Source organism: Homalodisca vitripennis, unplaced genomic scaffold, assembly GCF_021130785.1.
Source record: "Homalodisca vitripennis isolate AUS2020 unplaced genomic scaffold, UT_GWSS_2.1 ScUCBcl_8669;HRSCAF=16868, whole genome shotgun sequence".
NCBI classification, from domain to species: Eukaryota; Metazoa; Arthropoda; class Insecta; order Hemiptera; family Cicadellidae; genus Homalodisca; species Homalodisca vitripennis.
Window position 1 is genome coordinate 1 of NW_025784782.1, and position 19,917 is coordinate 19,917.

The 19,917-nt window shown below is 33.4% G+C and overlaps 2 protein-coding genes across 2 annotated transcripts; one reads left to right on the forward strand and one right to left on the reverse strand.

The window, feature by feature from the left end:
- Window positions 1-4,214: 4,214 nt before the first annotated feature.
- On the forward strand, window positions 4,215-4,719 carry LOC124374474 (the record flags this gene model as incomplete). Its single annotated transcript, XM_046832678.1, is given in 1 exon segment — window positions 4,215-4,719. A coding segment is annotated over 1 exon segment (505 nt), but the record flags the coding sequence as incomplete, so codon positions are not given.
- A 4,011-nt stretch (window positions 4,720-8,730) lies between these two features.
- Window positions 8,731-19,661, reverse strand: LOC124374475 (vitellogenin receptor-like). The gene is made up of 2 exons (XM_046832680.1): window positions 19,531-19,661; window positions 8,731-10,088 (listed from the first exon to the last, which is right to left on the reverse strand). Exons 1-2 carry the CDS (start codon window positions 19,583-19,585, stop codon window positions 9,958-9,960), a joined length of 186 nt encoding a protein of 61 aa, XP_046688636.1. The 5' UTR covers window positions 19,586-19,661; the 3' UTR covers window positions 8,731-9,957.
- Between the last annotated feature and the right edge of the window lie 256 nt (window positions 19,662-19,917).

A 19,917-nucleotide genomic window follows, 5' to 3' on the forward strand; every position in this document is an offset into this window, starting at 1 on the left:
GGAAAAGTAAGCAGTCTCTCATTTCATGGCAACCGATTCTCCTACAGACTAGTCGTAGTTAAATAATGATGTAATAATTCCTCCAAATTAACCTAGTGTGTTAGTGTACGTGCCCAAATAATGTTCATGAAAATTCCAAATAACACATTAAAAAAGTTAAATCTGGTAAATTCTGCTGTTTCTGTGAAGGGTACTGAAAGCGAATAACATGTGTATGTAATGTTAACTGTGTTTGCCTATAAATTGACTAAAAGCACAAAGAGGGACGACTAGTTTCTTTTTTAAACTTTCTCACTTTTTAAGAACTATTTTTTACTTAATAAAATGTATTATGAATGAATGAATGAAAAATTTCTTTATTGTTGTCAGTTGTACATTTTACATACAGTAGATCTTAAACTAAAATCAACAATAAAGCCCGAGGTAACAAAATACCTGTTCGGGAATTACACTAGTACACATAAAGAAACAGCAACTCGAAAAAAAGGACTGCCCTACCAGATCCTCGTAATGATACACTCTGAAACAACTATAACTAGATTAACTTCTAAAAAAAGTAACATAAAACAGAAAATATATGTGAAATGTTGATCAGATGTTCAAGTAAATTATAATATAAAGTTACAATGTAAAGTGTAATGATCATACTATAGTGTTGTAAAACCTGTCTACATCTTCTTCCAATAACAAAAACATGCCGAAGCATTTTAACAAACTTATTTTTGATTTTACATTTTCTTAAATATTCTGGTAAACAATTAAAAAACTTTGGTCCTAAAAAAAGATAGAATTTCTTAAACAAGGTTAGATGGGGTCTCGGAACTTGAACGTTTATTCTTCTCTGACTATAATGTGAATTTGCATTGTAAAAAACTGCTGCTTTGATTATAAAATGATTTTAATACTTTATAGATGTACAGATTTTTTATCGGTAACACATTTAAATCTCTAAAAATTGGAGCTGAACTCTCCATTTTATTTTTAAATTTTATTATTCTTATGAAATGTTTTTGCAGAGTAACAATTGGTTTGAGGGTTGTAATATAAGTTCCTCCCCAAATTTCTAAACCGTATTCAATTTTAGAATTTATAAAGGCAAAATAAACTTGTTTAAGCAATCCTGTATAGCATACCGTTCTAAGAGAATAAAAAAGTCTAACATACTTCACTAGTTTAGACTTAAACTTCAGCTATATGAGATTTCCAATTCAACTTTGAATCTACCAGTAATCCAAGATACTTAATACTATCAACCTGTTCTAAGTTTGAACAATTACACACTATATTATTATTAGAATGACAACTCAAAACATGGTATTTAACAGGTGAAATAAAGGATACTTTTCTACATAAGTTAAATAATAAGTATTTGGTTTTAGGGCTCATTAACATGAAATTATTAGAAAACCACCATCTTAAAGCATTTACATCATGTTGCATACTCAGTTGTACTTGTGCTAGTGAGTCTGCTTTATAAAATAAAGCAGTATCATCCGCAAATGCTACAATCTTGCCCTTGAAATTACCATTGCACAAATTATTAATATAAATTAGAAAAAGAGGGCCAGACAAAACTGATCCTTGGGGGTATCCCTATACTTAGTTTACCTACTTCACTGAAAGTTTTATTAGCTCTAGTTACTTGGGTTCTATCTGTCAAATAAGAAACAAAACCATTGCAAAGCAATTCCCCTGATGCCTGCGTCATGCATTCTATTTAAAAGTACTCGATGATCCACTGTATCGAACGCCTTCATGACGTCGACAAATAGTCCAGCGCACACTTTTCCTTCATTCATGCCTGTGTAGACCTGAGACATGAAGTCCAATAAGGCAGCACTTGTATTTAACTTACTTTGGAACCCATACTGTTTTTTACTATAAAAACTATGTTTTGTAAGAAAATTCACTAGCCTCACCCTTAACAACTTTTTCGAGTATTTTAGAAAATATTGAAAGTAACGCAATAGGTCGATAGTTGCCAGGATCTGATCTGTCATTTTTTTTGAAGAGTGGAGTGACTACCGCATGTTTTAAAATTTTTGGGAACTCTCCTGTCGACAAGCTAAGATTTATCAAATAAACTAGCACGTCTGTAATTGATTCGGATATTTCCTTAATGATTAACAGGTGTAATATTATCAAAAACCAGGAGCTTTGTTATTTTTTAAAGATTTTATTATATTGCTTATTTCTTTGTTATTAGTCGGATACAAAAACATCGAGTCTTTTATTGCCACAGTATGGAAGATATTTTGGTGACAACTATTCATACGAGTGGGATTGGTGTTTTCTGCTTCTATTGTTTGTCTCAGGTCTACTGCAATTGAACAAAAGAAATTATTCAAAATGTTGGACACCTCTTTCGGGTTTGAAGTTGTAATATCATTGTGGTTTTTCACCAGAATTACACCTGAGTTTTTAACTTTATCCCCTACTAATTCCTTTATAGTTTTCCACTGTTTTTTTGTATTGGTTTTTATTTGACTCTATAACATGTGAATAATGCAATTGTTTAGTGCGCTTTATTTGGTTTTTTAAAACTGTTGTTAATAATCCTGTACCTATTTCTTAAATTCACATCATTAGGCCGCTTAGCAACTTTTTTGTACAAATTATTTTTTTCTTTAACGGCTTTTACAATACTTGCATTGATCCAGGGTTTTAAAAACTTATTACTAACGTTTACACGTTAAATCATTATGTCATTGTATGATTCATGATTTGGTCGTCCCTCAGAGAACAGACTTCTAATTATTCTGGACCTAATTTCTAAGCCTAATATGAAAATCACAACTTGAGTTATTGAAGCCGGTCTTATACATTTTCAAAAGTGAGAAAATTTAGCCATTTGAACTGTATAGGTGAACAAAAGTATTCGACAAGCAAGAAAAATCAGCAAAAATATATTTAAATGTTTAAGTTTTTATAAATAGCACATTAAACTGATTATGTTTTTTACTATTGATAGCATAAATGAATTTAAATTATCTATATATTATTAACAGAAGTGTTTGGTAAAAATATGAAACTAAGTTAATCCTTAGCCTTGGTCTTGAGTGATGGAAATGTGCAAGGACTTTTATCAGACAGAATGACTGTAAGGGTAAGTACAGTAACAGGTTGATAGTATTAATTTGTGTTTAAGTTGGTGCCGGATTTATTATTTAAACCTAACCTATTTCTTATCAAACCCTCCATGTTATTGATCTCTCCCTCTCAACTTAAAACAATTTTTAAAGGTGTACTGATAACCAGCAATAAAAGCAGTTCTTTCAAACATGACAACTCCAGAGCAACTTTGGAAATCAAATCAAATCAAATCAAATTCTTTATTGCCTTTATACAAGTTTCACAAGCATGGCATCGTCAAATTAGAACAGGAACAAGAATAAAAATTCAACTTAATACTAAAAAAATATTAAGAACATTTCACAAATATAATATCGACTGTAGGGCATGAGTTATTATATTAAAAAATTTAGTTTAAGATTAAAGACTACATCAAAGACAACTTAAAACATTTAGATTCATACATTTTGAGATAGGCTGCAAAATTCAATAAATTCCTTAATGTCATATACACTTAGCTCTATCAACAGTAATTTTAACTTAAATTTCAATTTTTTATCATCTAGACATTTTATTTCATATGGTAACATATTATAAATTTTTCTTACCTAATTCAAATGTCGATTTAATTGTTGTGTGATAATTACATTGCCTAACTCTAAGAAAGTTACTCTGTCTAGTAAAATAATCATGAACTGAGCTGTTAGTAGGAATTAGATCTAAGTTAGCCCTAATATACATTAACAAATTCAACAGATACAACGAAGGGACAGTAAGAACACCCAGACTTTTAAATAGAGGCTTACAATGAGTTCTACAGCTAACACCACATATAATTCTTAAAACTCTCTTTTGCAAAATTAAAAGCTTTTTTTACATTATTATCACAGCCCCAAACAATTATTCCATATGACAAATGGCTTTGAATGTATGCATAATAAACAGACATCAATATATCTAAATTTACATATAATTTAAGTCTTCTAATCATAAAAGTACATTTAGAAATCTTTTTACAAACATTTACAATGTGAGAGTCCCATTTAAGATTTGATTGCATTGAACGTCTAGAGGTGAATGTTTGGAGAGATCTAGATTACAAATCATCTTACAAGAAGGAAGTACACTTTTGCTCCAAAGCCAATCAAGTTACTGGCTCTTAGTCAGTCGAGACCAGTCTGTATCACAACCATTCCTCCTCGTTTTGATGTGCAATCCAATGATGCCATTCACTATGACATAGCACTTGCTAATAATTACATAAGGGAGCTTGTCTCCAGAATGAACAATATAGATCTTATTGACTTGGAACTATTCGAAAGACATTGTTTTACAAAGCATGGACTGCACTTAAACTATAAGGGAAAAAAGAAGTTAGCGTTCAAGATAATTAGTTCAATTAAAAATCTAGTTACAAAACAACACGTAACTGTTGCATCTGGAGATGGCAGCCTCACTGTAAATAACTTAGAAAATCCATCACATGACAACGTAACCAACTTAGAAGCCATAAACATACTTAACTCAAACATGGCAGATGTTATTAAAAACTATAGACACAAGAAAAAAGTGGGGTTCGCTCATAGCATCTCTGCTGATTTCCACGATAAAGCGCCACATGACAGCTGGAGTGGCAGTCGTCTTTAAAAAGCAGTTTGGGAAACCTAATACTGCCCATTGCATCACTAGACATTTGGCTCTGCAGGATAGTCCGAATGGTGCTTCTGTGTATAGTTTAATAACCAAGAGTAGGTATTACAACAAACCAACTGCACAGGATTACAATGCTGCCTTTTCTGACTTGGAAGCGAACTTCAAGAGTAGGGAACTGGATCATTTGGTATGTTCCCCAATTGGTTGTGTGCGTGATAGAGTAGATCTGTCACATTTTATATGCAACATAAAAAAATTTCAACGTAAAACCAGGGCTAGAGTCACTATAGTCTCATGTCCTGAAGAGTCTTATCGGACCCTGAGAAATGGTATGTCTCATGAAAATTTCTTAGTACAAATGAATAATCTGATATATGGAAACTCAAGAACTTCTTTCTCATCAGTTATTTTTAATAACAGCACAACCAATGATCATGCACCTGCTGACCAAGAAGATAAGGAACACAACCGTTCTTCACTAAATGTAACACCTCTGGCTCATGTTCAACCAACTGTAGCAGCCTCGAAAACAAGTGCAAAAGTTATAGTGGTTCCAGGTGACCTCACATACAGTGAGGCACTAAAGCAGAGTATGAGTGAATGTGTATCAAGTGTTTCACCAGTTGTAATTAATGTAAATAAAAGTCAAGAAGTTTGTACGGTCAACGAGGAAGACCTGCTTGTAAATAATAGTTTAAGATCTGAATGTTTAGTTGACTCATGTAATGATTCTGACAATGGTAGCCAAGAAGAATACAATAGTCCACAATCTAGTTTTTTAGATTTGGGAAAAAACCGAGTAAAAATAATGTAGTCCCCTCTAAGAATATTAAGATTAGTTCATTTCCTAAGGAATGTGAAAATGTAAAAATACTTTACCTCAATATTCAAGGTCTTAGTAATAAGGTAACTATTTTGGATAGTTTCCTATCTGATTTAAATAATGCTTATATTGTTTGTCTGACTGAGCATTGGCTATGTTATGACGATATACTGTTTTCTTTTCCAACAGGGTACCATTGTGCTGGAGCTTTCAATAGGTCCAACCATATTAGAGGGGGTTCTGTGGTGTTTGTCCATAACTCTTTGCAGACTAGAGTTTGTGACATAAGTAGATATTGCTCGGAATTACACTTTGAGAGTTCTGCAACTTTTATCGATGAACTGAATATGATAGTAGTAGCTGTCTATCATTCACCAGCTGGTGACTCCGATATCTTTTTGGATGCATTAGATAACTTACTACTTTTTCTTTCTAACTGGAGGGATTACTCTGTGGTGGTCGGTGGTGATTTAAATTACAAATTTGACTTAACCACTAAAAATGGACCTGCCTTTGCACTACAAAATCTTCTAAGACAGCACAACTTCCTTTATCTGAACCGTAATGCCACAAGGGGCAAAAATTGCCTGGATAACGTTTTTATAAATAACAAAAATATTTCGAGTCATGTCTCCTGCAAAATTATGGATTTTCCTTATTCTGATCATAATGGTATCCTAGTAGACATAAATAAATTCCTAAAATATAACAGTGGTCCTCATAGCAGTGTCAATAATTTTAAAACTATTTTGCCTAAAAAATCATTAGATAGTATTGTAATAACACTAGCCTCATATGACTGGGATAAATTCATGACCCAGCATAAACAATGTGATGCAGTTACATTTTTCAATAATTTCTTTTCAACCATTATAAATGTATTATTTTATTTTAAAAAAACTAAAAAAATCAAATGGAAAAAATTATAATATATCAGGAAATGAGTGGTATACCTCAGATTTGTCTGAAATGAAAAGTAATCTTATATACCTTCATAAAGTTGCAAAACATGATACCCAGTTATGGCAAAGTTTTTTAAATCTAAAAAAAAATTACAGACAAGCTATTGCCTTAGCAAAGCAACGCCATAATGAACATTTTATAAATACAAGCAAAAATAAATGCAAGGCAGCCTGGAAAATTATTAATAGCAACAACTGTTTTTCCAATGCCAGTGATGATAAGCCTGGCATTAGTCCTGACGTTTTCAATCACTATTTCATAGACTCTGTTCTCAATATTAAAGCCAACTTAGACAATGCAACAATTCCTGCAAGTGATCTGTTAATAAAAAGTAATATCAATAAACCCTCTCAGTCTTTTCAGTGGGCTAAAATAACATCAGATCATATTCTAAATTCAGTTCAAAATATGAAAAACTCTGACAGCTGTGACGTTTATTGTATGTCTAATAATATGATAAAGCAAATAACCCCTCACATTTTATCTCCATTGACACATTGCTTTAACCTTTGTCTAAAGGATAGTTATTTCCCCGAGGAGCTGAAAATTTCAAGAGTTTGTCCGGTTTATAAAAAGGGACTCAAAAATAAACCAGAGAGCTACCGCCCGATATCCATTATTCCGATTCTTGGCAAACTGTTGGAGGCTCTAGTGCATAAGCAAATTAGCAATTATCTCGAAACTAACAATCTTCTTAGCTCTGTGCAATTTGGATTTAGGAAAAATTGTTCCACTTTTCAAGCTCTAGATAAATTGTTGCGGGATGTGTCTCTGGCTTTGGAGGATAAGGCCTTTGCTCAAGCCACTATGTGTGACTTGAGCAGGGCTTTTGATTGTGTAAACCATAATGATCTTATAAGGAAGTTAGCATATTACGGTTTTGGTCAAATGCCGATTTTATTTTTTGAGTCTTACCTTAATAACAGAAAACAAAAAGTTTGCATTGAGGAAAGCTGGTCTCATGAAGTAATCGTGAAGTACGGAGTCCCGCAAGGATCCATACTTGGACCTTTGCTGTTTTTGATTTGTATAAATGATCTGCCTGCTTCAATTACAGCTTCAACCATCCTTTATGCAGACGACACTACATTTTTAAATATTAGCAAAGATTTAAGTGAACTTAGTTTAATTTCAAAAAATTCTATTTCAGATGCTTCAAATTGGTTCACAAGCAATGGTTTCTTATTGAATGAATCAAAAACGCACAATATTATCTTCAGTACGAGGACAGTTGACAGTCGTAACTTAAACATTAGTCTCTCAGACAATGTAAAATTCCTAGGAGTATACATTGATAGAAACATGAACTGGGACTCTCATATTACGTATATTTCTTCTAAATTGTCAAGAGTAGTTTACCTCCTTAGGCGACTAACCTTTTCTGTTAGCACCGACTATGTCAAAACCGCCTACTTTGCATTTTTTCAATCAATACTTAGATATGGGCTGGTTGCATGGGGCAATGGTAGTAGGATCAATGACATACTGATCCTCCAAAAAAAGGCCATAAGAATTATATCCAAATCATCTAGCTTAGAACACTGTAAACCGCTATTTAGATTACTAAACATTCAAACTGTCATAAACCTGTATCTATTTGATTTAATTCAATATATTTTCCAAAATCCAAATTTAATAAAGCCCATTGGTGATACCCATTCGCACAATACAAGATGCAAGAATTTATCAAAAATAAAATTTAATAGATTAAGTAAAACTTTAAACAGTCATCAGGTACTTTCCCTGAAGGTATATAACCATCTGTCACATTTAATCCCAAAGTTTGACAAAACACTTTTCTTAAAGAAATATTATTTATGGCTTTTGGAGAACCCATTCTACTCTGTAGAAGAATTTTTCTCCAATAAGTCTGTTTTGTTTTAATAAGATTGTTATGTTTTCAATGCAGACCCATCGATGTAACTACAGTGGTACCATTGTTATTTACTGTATAGTTCTTTGCATTGCCAAATAATGTAAATTATTATTAAATTACATTAAGTGCATTAATGCTGATATTGTTGATGTAACTGTGTTGAAACTTTTAACTTTTAACTATCTATGTTGGACTTGGCTACCAGAATGTGCTGTATTTATGACTTTGTCAATGATCATGAGATTTATACGACAATAAAGTGATTTTGATTTTGATTTTGATTTTGAGTTATTATATTAAAAAATTTAGTTTAAGATTAAAGACTACATCAAAGACAACTTAAAACATTTAGATTCATACATTTTGAGATAGGCTGCAAAATTCAATAAATTCCTTAATGTCATATACACTTAGCTCTATCAACAGTAATTTTAACTTAAATTTAAATTTTTTATCATCTAGACATTTTATTTCATATGGTAACATATTATAAATTTTCTTACCTAATTCAAATGTCGATTTAATTGTTGTGTGATAATTACATTGCCTAACTCTAAGAAAGTTACTCTGTCTAGTAAAATAATCATGAACTGAGCTGTTAGTAGGAATTAGATCTAAGTTAGCCCTAATATACATTAACAAATTCAACAGATACAACGAAGGGACAGTAAGAACACCCAGACTTTTAAATAGAGGCTTACAATGAGTTCTACAGCTAACACCACATATAATTCTTAAAACTCTCTTTTGCAAAATTAAAAGCTTTTTTTACATTATTATCACAGCCCCAAACAATTATTCCATATGACAAATGGCTTTGAATGTATGCATAATAAACAGACATCAATATATCTAAATTTACATATAATTTAAGTCTTCTAATCATAAAAGTACATTTAGAAATCTTTTTACAAACATTTACAATGTGAGAGTCCCATTTAAGATTTGATTGCATTGAACGTCTAGAGGTGAATGTTTGGAGAGATCTAGATTACAAATCATCTTACAAGAAGGAAGTACACTTTTGCTCCAAAGCCAATCATTAGTCTCTTGGAAAGTTATATGAAACGCTGAGTCAAGAAATAGAAGCTTTGGAAATATATTCAAATGTAGTACTCACAGATGAAGGAGCTTGCATGGCCATGGCCTTTATTACTAATTCAGGAGGATGCAGGAAGTTATTGGCTTGGAGACTGCTTTTTACTAAACCAATAGTATATCTTACAGCACATACATTGCTCGAGAGCCATCTTCATAGGATTTGTTGATTGTAGTAAACTAATTCCAGATGCTGAGAAGAGAAACCCGTGTTTTGTTTTCATTATATCTGTTATGCATTGGAAGTGTAAGCAATATTGTTTTGCTAAAACGTATCCATTAAAAAATTATTTAAGTATACTTGTGGTCGGTTCACTTATTAACTTTGTGAGTAGGACTGTTGTGAACTATTCAGATGTGTATGAATAACCCAGATTGCAATTAGGCCTTCTCAGGTGAAGAATTTGATAGTTACAGATAAGAAAAGATCACTTCAGGAACTCTGAATTATTTCCATTACCAAACAACTATATTACAACTGACCTCTTGTGCAAGTGTCGGGTTCATCACTATTGTCACCGCAGTGGTCAAAGCCATCACAGTGCAACTGCGCTGGGATGCAGCGGTGATTCTGGCACAAATAGTCTGATCCCGTGAAGCAATCTTGAACATAAACATAACCAATCTTAGACAACAGTACCTACAGTATTCATAGATTTGTACAAGCTGAATAAGGTTGCCAGACAATAAGATTTGGAATAGAATGTTCAAGAGAGAAACATTGTGTATAACTATTAAACAAAGTGAGTGACATGTTAAATCTGCAACTTTTCTGGAGGTAGTGGTATTAGGATGTCAATTTTGACCTCATACAAAGCTAACTCAATCTCTTTTTAATTAGTATAAATGACCTTCCTGCTTTTATTGACTGTAAATCAATGTTGTATGCAGATGATACCACTTTCCTCAACATTAATTCAAACATTGATGAGCTTAATATCTTGGCACAAAGTGCTCTGGATAAGGCATCGGATTGGTTTAAAGCAAACGGTTTTCTTTTAAATGAAGATAAAACCCAAAACATAATTTTTACTTTAAGAGCTATTGATATTGATAATAATTTAGATAAATATTCAAATCAAGTAAAATTTCTAGGAGTTTGTTTTGATAAAAATTTAACATGAGGTTCTCATATTGATTACATTAGCTCAAAATTATCTAGGGTTATTTTTCTAATTAAAAAGCTTACTAATTGTATTGAAACAAATTATATTAGATCCGCTTATTTTTCTTATTTCCAATCAATTTTTAGATATGGTTTAATATTTTATGGAAACTGCAGCAGGATAGATGAAATATTAAATTTTACAAAAAAGAGCAATCAGGATCATATGTGGTGTTAGTTTTTTGGAACATTGTAAACCTTTATTTATAAACTTAAAAATTCAAACTATTTTCAACTTAGACATATATGACTTAGTTTTGTATACTTTTCAATACCCTAACAATATTAAGTATGCTGATCATAGCTACAATACTAGGAGTAAGGCAAGTAGGCTTACTACAATCAATTTCTGCAGACTAAATAAAACCATTAATAGTCACCAGGTTGTTTCACCAAAAATTTACAACAAATTACGTAATTTAATAAATATATACCCTAAAAAAGTGTTTTGCAATAAATTTTATAATTGGCTTCTAAACAATCCTTTTTATTCTGTAGATGAATTTTTTGCTGTATCCCATATTAATTTATAATTATATCTAAAGCTAACTAAGGATAATTGTTTATATTTCATGGATGTGTTTACATATGACTTATATTTTAGTATGTAAACATGTATTTATTTATTGACTTGGCTACTGGCTGTAAAGTGACTTTGTCGATGAGTGCAAAAACTTAATATGACAATAAATATTATTATTATTGCTTGTATCTTAGTTTAAGAAACATCAACTGTAATGTAATAGATCTCTTGCAAAAACTTCTTTTACTGTCTGTCATTTGCTAGAAGACTATATCAAGGTCATCAGGACTGTGCTTTAGTAACTACTCAATATTATGTGGCTTCTCTCTAAGGGTGCCCAGAGGGGTGGATATGGGAGGAAAATTTTTCCTCAAAAATAAATTCAATTATGTTTAAAAGTAATGCACTTGAATATGTAAGTTGATATGCTTGTTTAGATACCAGAGTGTGTGATTTACCTTGGCAGTAATGTGTGTTAATAATCTATTATGCAATAGTGATTATTCAATCATGTACTATAATCCCATAAAATGACATTCAAGGAAGATCTGCTCCCAGATTCCAAATCCAGTATATATTTTGACTCAAGGATACCAATACCCTATAGAACTTTAAAATGGTCAAGTAAAATATGGACCATTTATGGTGAGTAATGAAAGTACCAACTAAGTTCCTAAGCCTTGTTGTAATTTTAATAAACCCCTGTATTTGACTGTTTCAGTCTAGATTTCATGATTGTTGGCTCTCTACTACTCTTTACCAAAAATAAAGAAATAGTATATTATGGTACAAAATCAAGGAAGAGCTAATTGTCTTAATCATAGTCAAGCAACAAATAATGTATAAAGGTCTTTATTGCACAAAGTCTTTATCAAAGTCTTTATTGCACATTACATTTGAACATTATTACAATTTGTAATACAAACAGGTGCATTGTCATAATTTTATAAACAATGTTAAATTTAAAAGTAAAACAGTGAAATTTCCTAAAAGTAAGACAGAAGTATTCAACATACACACTTATTATGCTTGTGCATGTTCTGGGATGTTTATATAAATTTATTTATTTGAAATATAATTGTCTTGTCATTTAATATCTCATCCGTACTATAATAGGCTTTTTTCAATAATATTTTTTTAATACATTTATGAAATTGAGCTTCTTCAAGATGTTTTAATGGTGTTGGCAAACTATTGTACACACGAATACCCATATATAAAGGACTTTTCTCTAATAAGGTAGTTTTATGAATTGGAAACAACAAAAGATCCTTATGTCTGGTGTTATAGGTATGCTGGTTTGTGTATGAACTATAAAGATTTGGATGTTTGTGGACCAGATTTAAAATGTCCAATATGTATAAACATGGCAGTGTAAGTATTTTTGCTTTTTTAAATATAGGACGGCAGCTTTCTCTGAAGTTTGCTCCCATCATTGCTCTTACCACTGCTTTTTGTGCTATGAAAACTTTTCCTTTATGAAATTGAGCTTCTTCAAGATGTTTTAATGGTGTTGGCAAACTATTGTACACACGAATACCCATATATAAAGGACTTTTCTCTAATAAGGTAGTATTAAAGGAATGTACTACTCTTTACATGGGTAAACTGCCAAGTAAATATTTAGTCTTGAATATTTAGGCATGTTCTTATTTTTCTCTCTTTTTTATAAATCCCAGAGCAAAATAAACTTTAAGAAAGGTGACTATTTGTCTGTAGTTGCAGATAATCCTTCAAGCACCAATGGTGGCAGTTTGGAAGTCATGTTAAGCTGTACTTATAAAACAAAAATGGATGCAATTCTCATTTTTCTTTATTAAAATAAATGAAGCATCCAAATAATAAAAGTAATTTTAATTTGTAAAACATTTTCCTCAATATGAAAACATTTAATTAAGATAAAGCTTGATAAGTTGTGAATACCCTATTTTTAGGCTTACATGGTCGGTGTTATAACACAATTTTTTAGTTTACACCATATTAAAATGTTGCTAACGCTGTTGTGAAAACTAATATTTCAACTGGTCTACATTTGCATGAATAGCATTTCATCTGGTATTTCTTATAAATACCATGTTAATGCAACCACAAAATGAAAATGAGTATTTCTGGCTTTTACATATTGTTAATATTAAACAAACCAGAGGTAAAAGTTTCTATAGAAAAACTCTTGAGACTTTTTAGTACAGAATCATAAAACAAATATAATGTTTTGATACTATCTAATGAAAAAAAATATTATAGCATTATTATTTATATTGAAATATTTAAATAAATCATCCAGTGGTACAGATGAATACTCTTCCAAAACTGTAAAGCATTGTGCAGAAGAATTGACTCAACCTTTTACATCAATCATAAATAAATCGTTTTCCCTAGGCCAATTTCCTACAAAACTTAAAATCTCCAAGGTATATCCCAAACACAAAAAAGGGGCTAACAACTGACCCCAAAAATTGTAGACCCATATCATTAATCTCTACATTTTCTAAAATTATAGAAAAAATTGTATTGAAGAGGCTAATGACGCATCTTGCAAAACACAGCCTTATTACCAACTGTCAACATTGCTTCCAAAAGGGAAAATCAACTTTATCTGCCATCATAAGCTTGGTTGAGTCCATAATCGATAGTATAGAAGAAGGACAATTTGTGACTGCATTATTCCTAGATTACAGCAAGGCCTGTTTGGGACACAATCTTATCTCCAAAAAACTTGCAGCCTTGGGAGTAAGAGGCTTAGAAAACAAGTGGTTTGACAGCTACCTAAAAGGAAGATCTCAAGTTGTGGAGATTAAGCATATAACATCTAACCTCACTAGCATGTTCAGATCACACCCTAAATTAATTACAAGAGGAGTCCCACAGGGATCTGTACTAGCACCCATCCTGTTCATTCTGCTGACTAACGATCTCCCAGCCCTAATTGAAAACAACAGTACCAGCTGCATAATGTATGCAGATGATACAAACCTGATCTCCTTTTAATAAATGGCTCAGCTGAAGAATTGTATAATAACTCTGTTCATTCTCTACAAAATGCCATTGCCTACAGCAAATTAAATGACTTGGCGATAAATCCTGACAAAACTACACAAGTGCATTTAAGCAAGAAAAAGTCCTACCTGCAAGCATCCCCAATATATCAGTGCTTAATCAGACTAAGTTTTTAGGTGTAACTCTAGACAGCGGCCTCACTTGGACAGATCACGTAAACAACATTTGCAGAAAGATCAGTACAGGTATCTACGTTGTTAAACGTATCAAATGGGTTAGCACTCTGGAAGCGGCAAAAGTAGCCTACTCTGCATTAGTAGAGTCTCACATTAGATACAGCCTCATAATCTAGGGAACCTTGTTAGGGAACCTTTAGAGAGTGCTTGTGCTACAAAATAAGGCAGTCAGGACCCTTGCAAACCTTGAGCCGCTGCAAAGCTGCCGACAGGCCTACCAGACTTTGGGCATACTTACAGTACCTGCACTCTACATCTATGAAGCGATCTTACTCGTCGACAAATTACACCTGCAGACTTACATGGATGTTCACAATTACCCCACATGCCATGCCTCAAGGCTTAGACAATAGACAATAGACAATATTCTTTATTAACATATTCTTCAAGAACAGTTTTGCGTCAAATATAACATGTGGAATAAATTCATAAAAATGTACATTGTCAAGTGATTAAACATGATTTGAATCAAGAACAAAAAACTCATCAAGAGAATAAAATGGATGTTTTTTTAGCCAGTTGCCAAGCCGTTGTCTCAGGTGCTGGTCATCTGTCCCCTTCACTGCTGCTGGAAGATGGTTCCAAAGCTTGGATCCCATGTAGCTTGGCTTCTCTTCATATTTGGTCAGGCGGTGTACAGGGAGGCAGTAGTTTGTTGCATGTCGGGTGTTGTATGTGTGCAGTTGTGATCCAGTCTTGAGTGGATTCAGAGTCTTTGTTCTAGCATATGTTATGGTCTCAAGTATGTACAAATTCACTATAGTTAGGATTTTGAGCTCCTTGAACTTTTCCCTACATGATTCTCTGGGTGATAGATCACAAAGTGCCCTTATAGCTCTCTTTTGTTGAATAAGTACACGTTGCACATTTGTCTTGGATGAGTTTCCCCAGACCAATAGCCCATATCGAAGATGCGTCTCAAAAAGAGAGTAGTAGGCTATTTTGGCAGTGTTGAGATCACTAATGGTCTTAATTCTTCTTATTACGTAGATTCCTGTGCTTAATTTCCTACAGAGGTTATCCACATGAGGTGTCCAATTTAGATGTTCATCGAGTGTGATGCCAAGGTAGGTGGTGCTGTCAGTAGTTTCCAGGTCTGGCAGTCTTGTCACTGTTTGTTTTTTGTTTCCAAAAATTAATTGTTTTGTCTTTGATTGGTTTACAACTAAGCTGTTCTGTTTACAATAGTTAATTGCTGTGTTTAAAGCTGTGGTGGCAGTGGTTGCTATAATATTTGGATTTTTATTACCTAGCAGTAACACCGTGTCATCAGCATACATAAGTGGTGTACAATGGCTTTGTACACATGAAGAGAAGTCATTCGTGAATAAAATGAACAAGACTGGTCCCAGTACAGAACCTTGTGGCACACCTCTTGTTGTAGTCTGGGTTTTTGATTTCACAGACTGAATTGTTCCTTTATCCATGTGTTTAATCTCTACTATTTGTTTTCTGTTGAGAAGGTAGCTCTCAAACCAGTCAGGCTGCTTTCCCCTCAATACCCAGGTTCTTAAGCTTTCCCAGAAGTTGATTATGGTCCAGACAGTCGAAGGCTTTAGAGTAGTCAAGGAGTATTGCCATAGGAATGTTGTCAGATTCTAAGTGGTCAATAATAGTTTCGACTAAGTCAACTATAGCTGTAGATGTTGACTTTCCTGCCATAAAACCATGCTGTTTGTTGTTTAACAGGTTATGTTGATACAAATGTTGTAATAATCTGGCTAGGACAAGTTTCTCTATCACCTTAGAAAATGTGCTGATAAGGGAGATGGGCCTGTAGTTGTTTGCATCAGTTACATCACCTTTCTTAAATTTTGGGTAGACTTTTGCTACTTTTAGTAGTTCTGGAAATTTTCCTTGGGCAAAAGACTTATTAGCAATGTCAGTTAGTGGTAGCTGGATTTGTTCTTTGCAAGCTTTTACGATTTTTGCTGATATTCCATCCACCCCTGCAGACGGTTTTGCTTTGAATGTGTTAATTACACTGATTACTTCCTGTTCTGTAGTTGGGTGCAAGAAAAGGCTTGGTATGTTGTGATGTTGGTTTTGGGGAACTGGGAAAGTAGTGTTGATCTGACCATTTTGTTTTAGAGTGTTATCTGCAATCATGACAAAGTGATCGTTTAGATGGTTCGCAACGGCAGCTGGTTCATTTACTTCCCGTCCTTCTATATGCAAAGTTGTTGGTAGCATTTTTCTTTCTCCCATCTTCCTTTCATTATTAATGATTTTCCAAAGTGTTTTTGGTTTGTCATTTGATAGGGCAATACTCTTTGCTACTTCTAGTCGTTTAACAGTTCTTAGTTTCAGATCATATGCTTTCTTTTTTGCCATTGCATCGTTCTTGTCCTCTTCTCGTCCTGTCAGGTTGTATTTATCAAATGCCTCAAGGAAAATGTTCTTCAGTTGAACTGTCTCTCTGTCTGCAGAAACTTTTTGCTTTGTTCTTTTCCTTTTTGACTTGGTGACAGGGCAGGTTATGTCCAAAGCATTTGTCAGAATCTTGCAAAAATTTTCATATGATTCATCTATAGAGACTGACTCGAGAACTATTTTCCAGTCTTGTAGGTCTAGCAGACTCCCCATGTTCATGATGTTTCTCGAACTGAGTATTCTATTTTCTGAAGTCAAGGACTGATCTTTGTGTTTCATTATGTTTCTAATTGTACATAGTTGGGCAGTGTGGTCTGATATTGCTGTATTAATGATCGTCACATTTAAGTATTCATGGTCCAGGTTTGTACAGACACAATCTATGGAGGTCTTTGATGTAGGCGTGATTCTAGTAGGAGGAAGAGACAGTCGTGTCATGTTATGACTTAAGAGAATTTCCGACAGGTGTTTTTGGTCAGGTCCACTTTTTATAATGTCAATATTAATATCTCCCATTATTAGCACCGGGTATTTTGATGTCGGTATTTTTGTTTAATATCTCCGACATCATCTCAAGGTCTTCTTCCAGATTTCCCTGGTTTCTGTAGATACCCAGAACATAAACACATGTATGCTCTGTCTTAATTTTTACTAGAGCACCTTCTAATGTCAATTCTCTACAAAGATCAGATATGTCAATGGCCTCAGAGTGTAGTGAGATGTTTTCACTGGCATATATTGCAACCCCTCCCTTCTGGTGATGTTTCCTGCTGAAGTATGTGATTAGTGTATATCCAGTAAGTCGTGTGTTAAGCAGGAGCGGTTGTTTTAGTCCATGTTCTGTAAGAATAAGTATGTCTGGTTTAGTACTGATTAGAAGTTCATTTACATGATCAATTTTGTTGGCTACTCTGTCAGTGTTTTGGTGGAGAATTTTAAGGATGTCGTGTGTTTGTCTTCCATTGCCAGTTTTTGCTATTTCTAGTCCTTGGTTTTTGCTAGATGGCATTGTTCTAAAAAATTACTTGATGACTTCTGAGACATTGTATTAGTACTGTCATTTGTTCTCATGTAGGTGTCTGCTGTTCTCTTGATTTCGGTTGAAGATTCACCTATGTATTTGTTGAAGAAGTCTAAAAAAGTGTCATTGCTTTCGCGAATTTTTGCTGTCATTGGAGGTCCTTTGTGTACTCTAAAAGTTCCAAACACTTTGGGTTTTTTTTAAGGTTTTCCTTTGGAGTATATTTTGGATCTTTCTCCAGATGTTGCATGGGTAGGGAGCATTGTCCTTTTTGTTGACTAAGACCTGGATTTACTCCATTACTTGTTTCTTCTGCCTTTTTGGCAGGGTGGAGTATGGGCTGTTTTGATTTGCTCTTAGCCATCTGTAGTGATATGCTGAAGTGGTTTTTCTTGATGTTAAGAGTTTTATTTTTATTGGGAGTGTTGGCTCTCTTAAGTGTAGACAGGCTATGGATTTTTAGAGAATGGGGTATGGTGAGATCAGTTTGCTTGTTTGCTTCCAAAGTTACTTCTTGTTTACTTTGAGTCATCTCTGTCTCCAATCTTTTTACTTCTTGCTCTAAAATGTCTTGTTTGGATTTCAGTTGAGCCATCTCTAGAAGCAGTAATGTAATATCAAAAGAAGATTCTGGTTGATTTTTTTGAAAAGTGTCTATTAGTGTCTGACTCCTTGTAAGGTCTGTGTTCTTCAGTTGTACAGTCTGCAATTACTTCATTTTGCTTAATTTCTCTTCTTAGTTGTGTTATTGTTTTTTCTAATTCTTTAATCTTTGTTAGGTATTCATTGAGGGTTTGAGTTTGTTTACAGTCTTGTTCTTCAAAAGCAGCTTGCAGATGAAGAGTCGGTGTTGTTTCTCTTTTTCAAGTTGTTTTTCTGTTTCATAAACGTTTTCTAGAAGAATTTCTATTTTTTTAAGGTTATTTTTCTTCAGTTTCTTTAGTCTCCTCCAATTTTGCTTCTAGAGATGCTAAATTGGCCATGAGATTGGTCTTTTCCTTTTCAAGAATTCTTTTTTCTTTTAATAGTGCTGCACTGATTTTAGCTGCCATTTCTAGTTTTTCCTCATTGTTGTGTACGCCATTCTCTTCAAGGCTTCTCTCCAGTTCCTGAATTGAAGTATTATGGGGAGCGCTACCATTTCGCAACACAGAACAGCCCTCTTTGAAAAAAAAACCATCATACATAGGCCGAAAATTTAAAAACCTCCTTCCAGACTTCCTCTGAAAACCTGACAGACGACAGACTGAAGAACTCACTTAGAGAATTTCTGCTTAAGAATCCTGTCTACACTATAGAAGAGTGCCTGGAATCTGCAAATGCAAGAACTACCATGACCTTCAACATTTAAACATCAATTTTTAATTCACAACTATTATATTACAATTGTATTATAATAACTTTGTATTATAATCAGACAAATTACTATTCTTAATGATCATGTAATAAAGATACTTTGACTTTTACTTTTTTAACATTTATTTTGCTCTGGGATTTATTAAAAATAAAAACAAATAAGAATATGACTGATTCAAGGGTTATTATCAGCCATATGTTTTGGAGCCTCCCTCTGCAATTGAGATACTCCACTCTTTAAAAGAATTACAATGGATTGTCTCCTACAAGGCATAGCCTTGTAAAATGCTACTCAAAGTGGTAGAATTCAAATAATATCGAACAAATTAATAATTTAAAAAGTTATAATAGACTTAAATATAACCACCACTCACCCATGTAGGTGAAAGAGGTGTAAACGATGGCTAGCCTGGAGACGGAACTAAACATGCCTCGAAGGCTGACGTTAGAAGCCAACGCTGAGTGGCAGTATATTTTCCCTGCGTGGTCGAGAATGCCCTAGACCCAGCTGTGCCACCGGATGTCGCACCGTCTCCAATATTGGGACCCTCTGACGTTAGACCTTTGTCGCACCACCACTTCCGTGCTACCAGCTGCAACATTCCACCATTGACAAACTGTACACTCTGGTTTAGTTTTCCTGCACATAGCACATATGTTATTTAGTCTCTTCAACATTTTAATTTTAATTTTCTACTGTCTTCTTAAAAGTAATCTATCATGTAAAATTTGCTGCTGCCACAGATTATTTTCAAAAATTT

Excerpts from the sequence above, each read along its gene's own strand:
- LOC124374475 (XM_046832680.1), bottom strand. The coding sequence starts at position 19,585 with ATGTTTAGTTCCGTCTCCAGGCTAGCCATCGTTTACACCTCTTTCACC. Across the intron at positions 10,089-19,530 it reads CACCTCTTTCACCTACATGG|ATTGCTTCACGGGATCAGAC; the intron begins GTGAGTGGTGGT and ends TTTATGTTCAAG.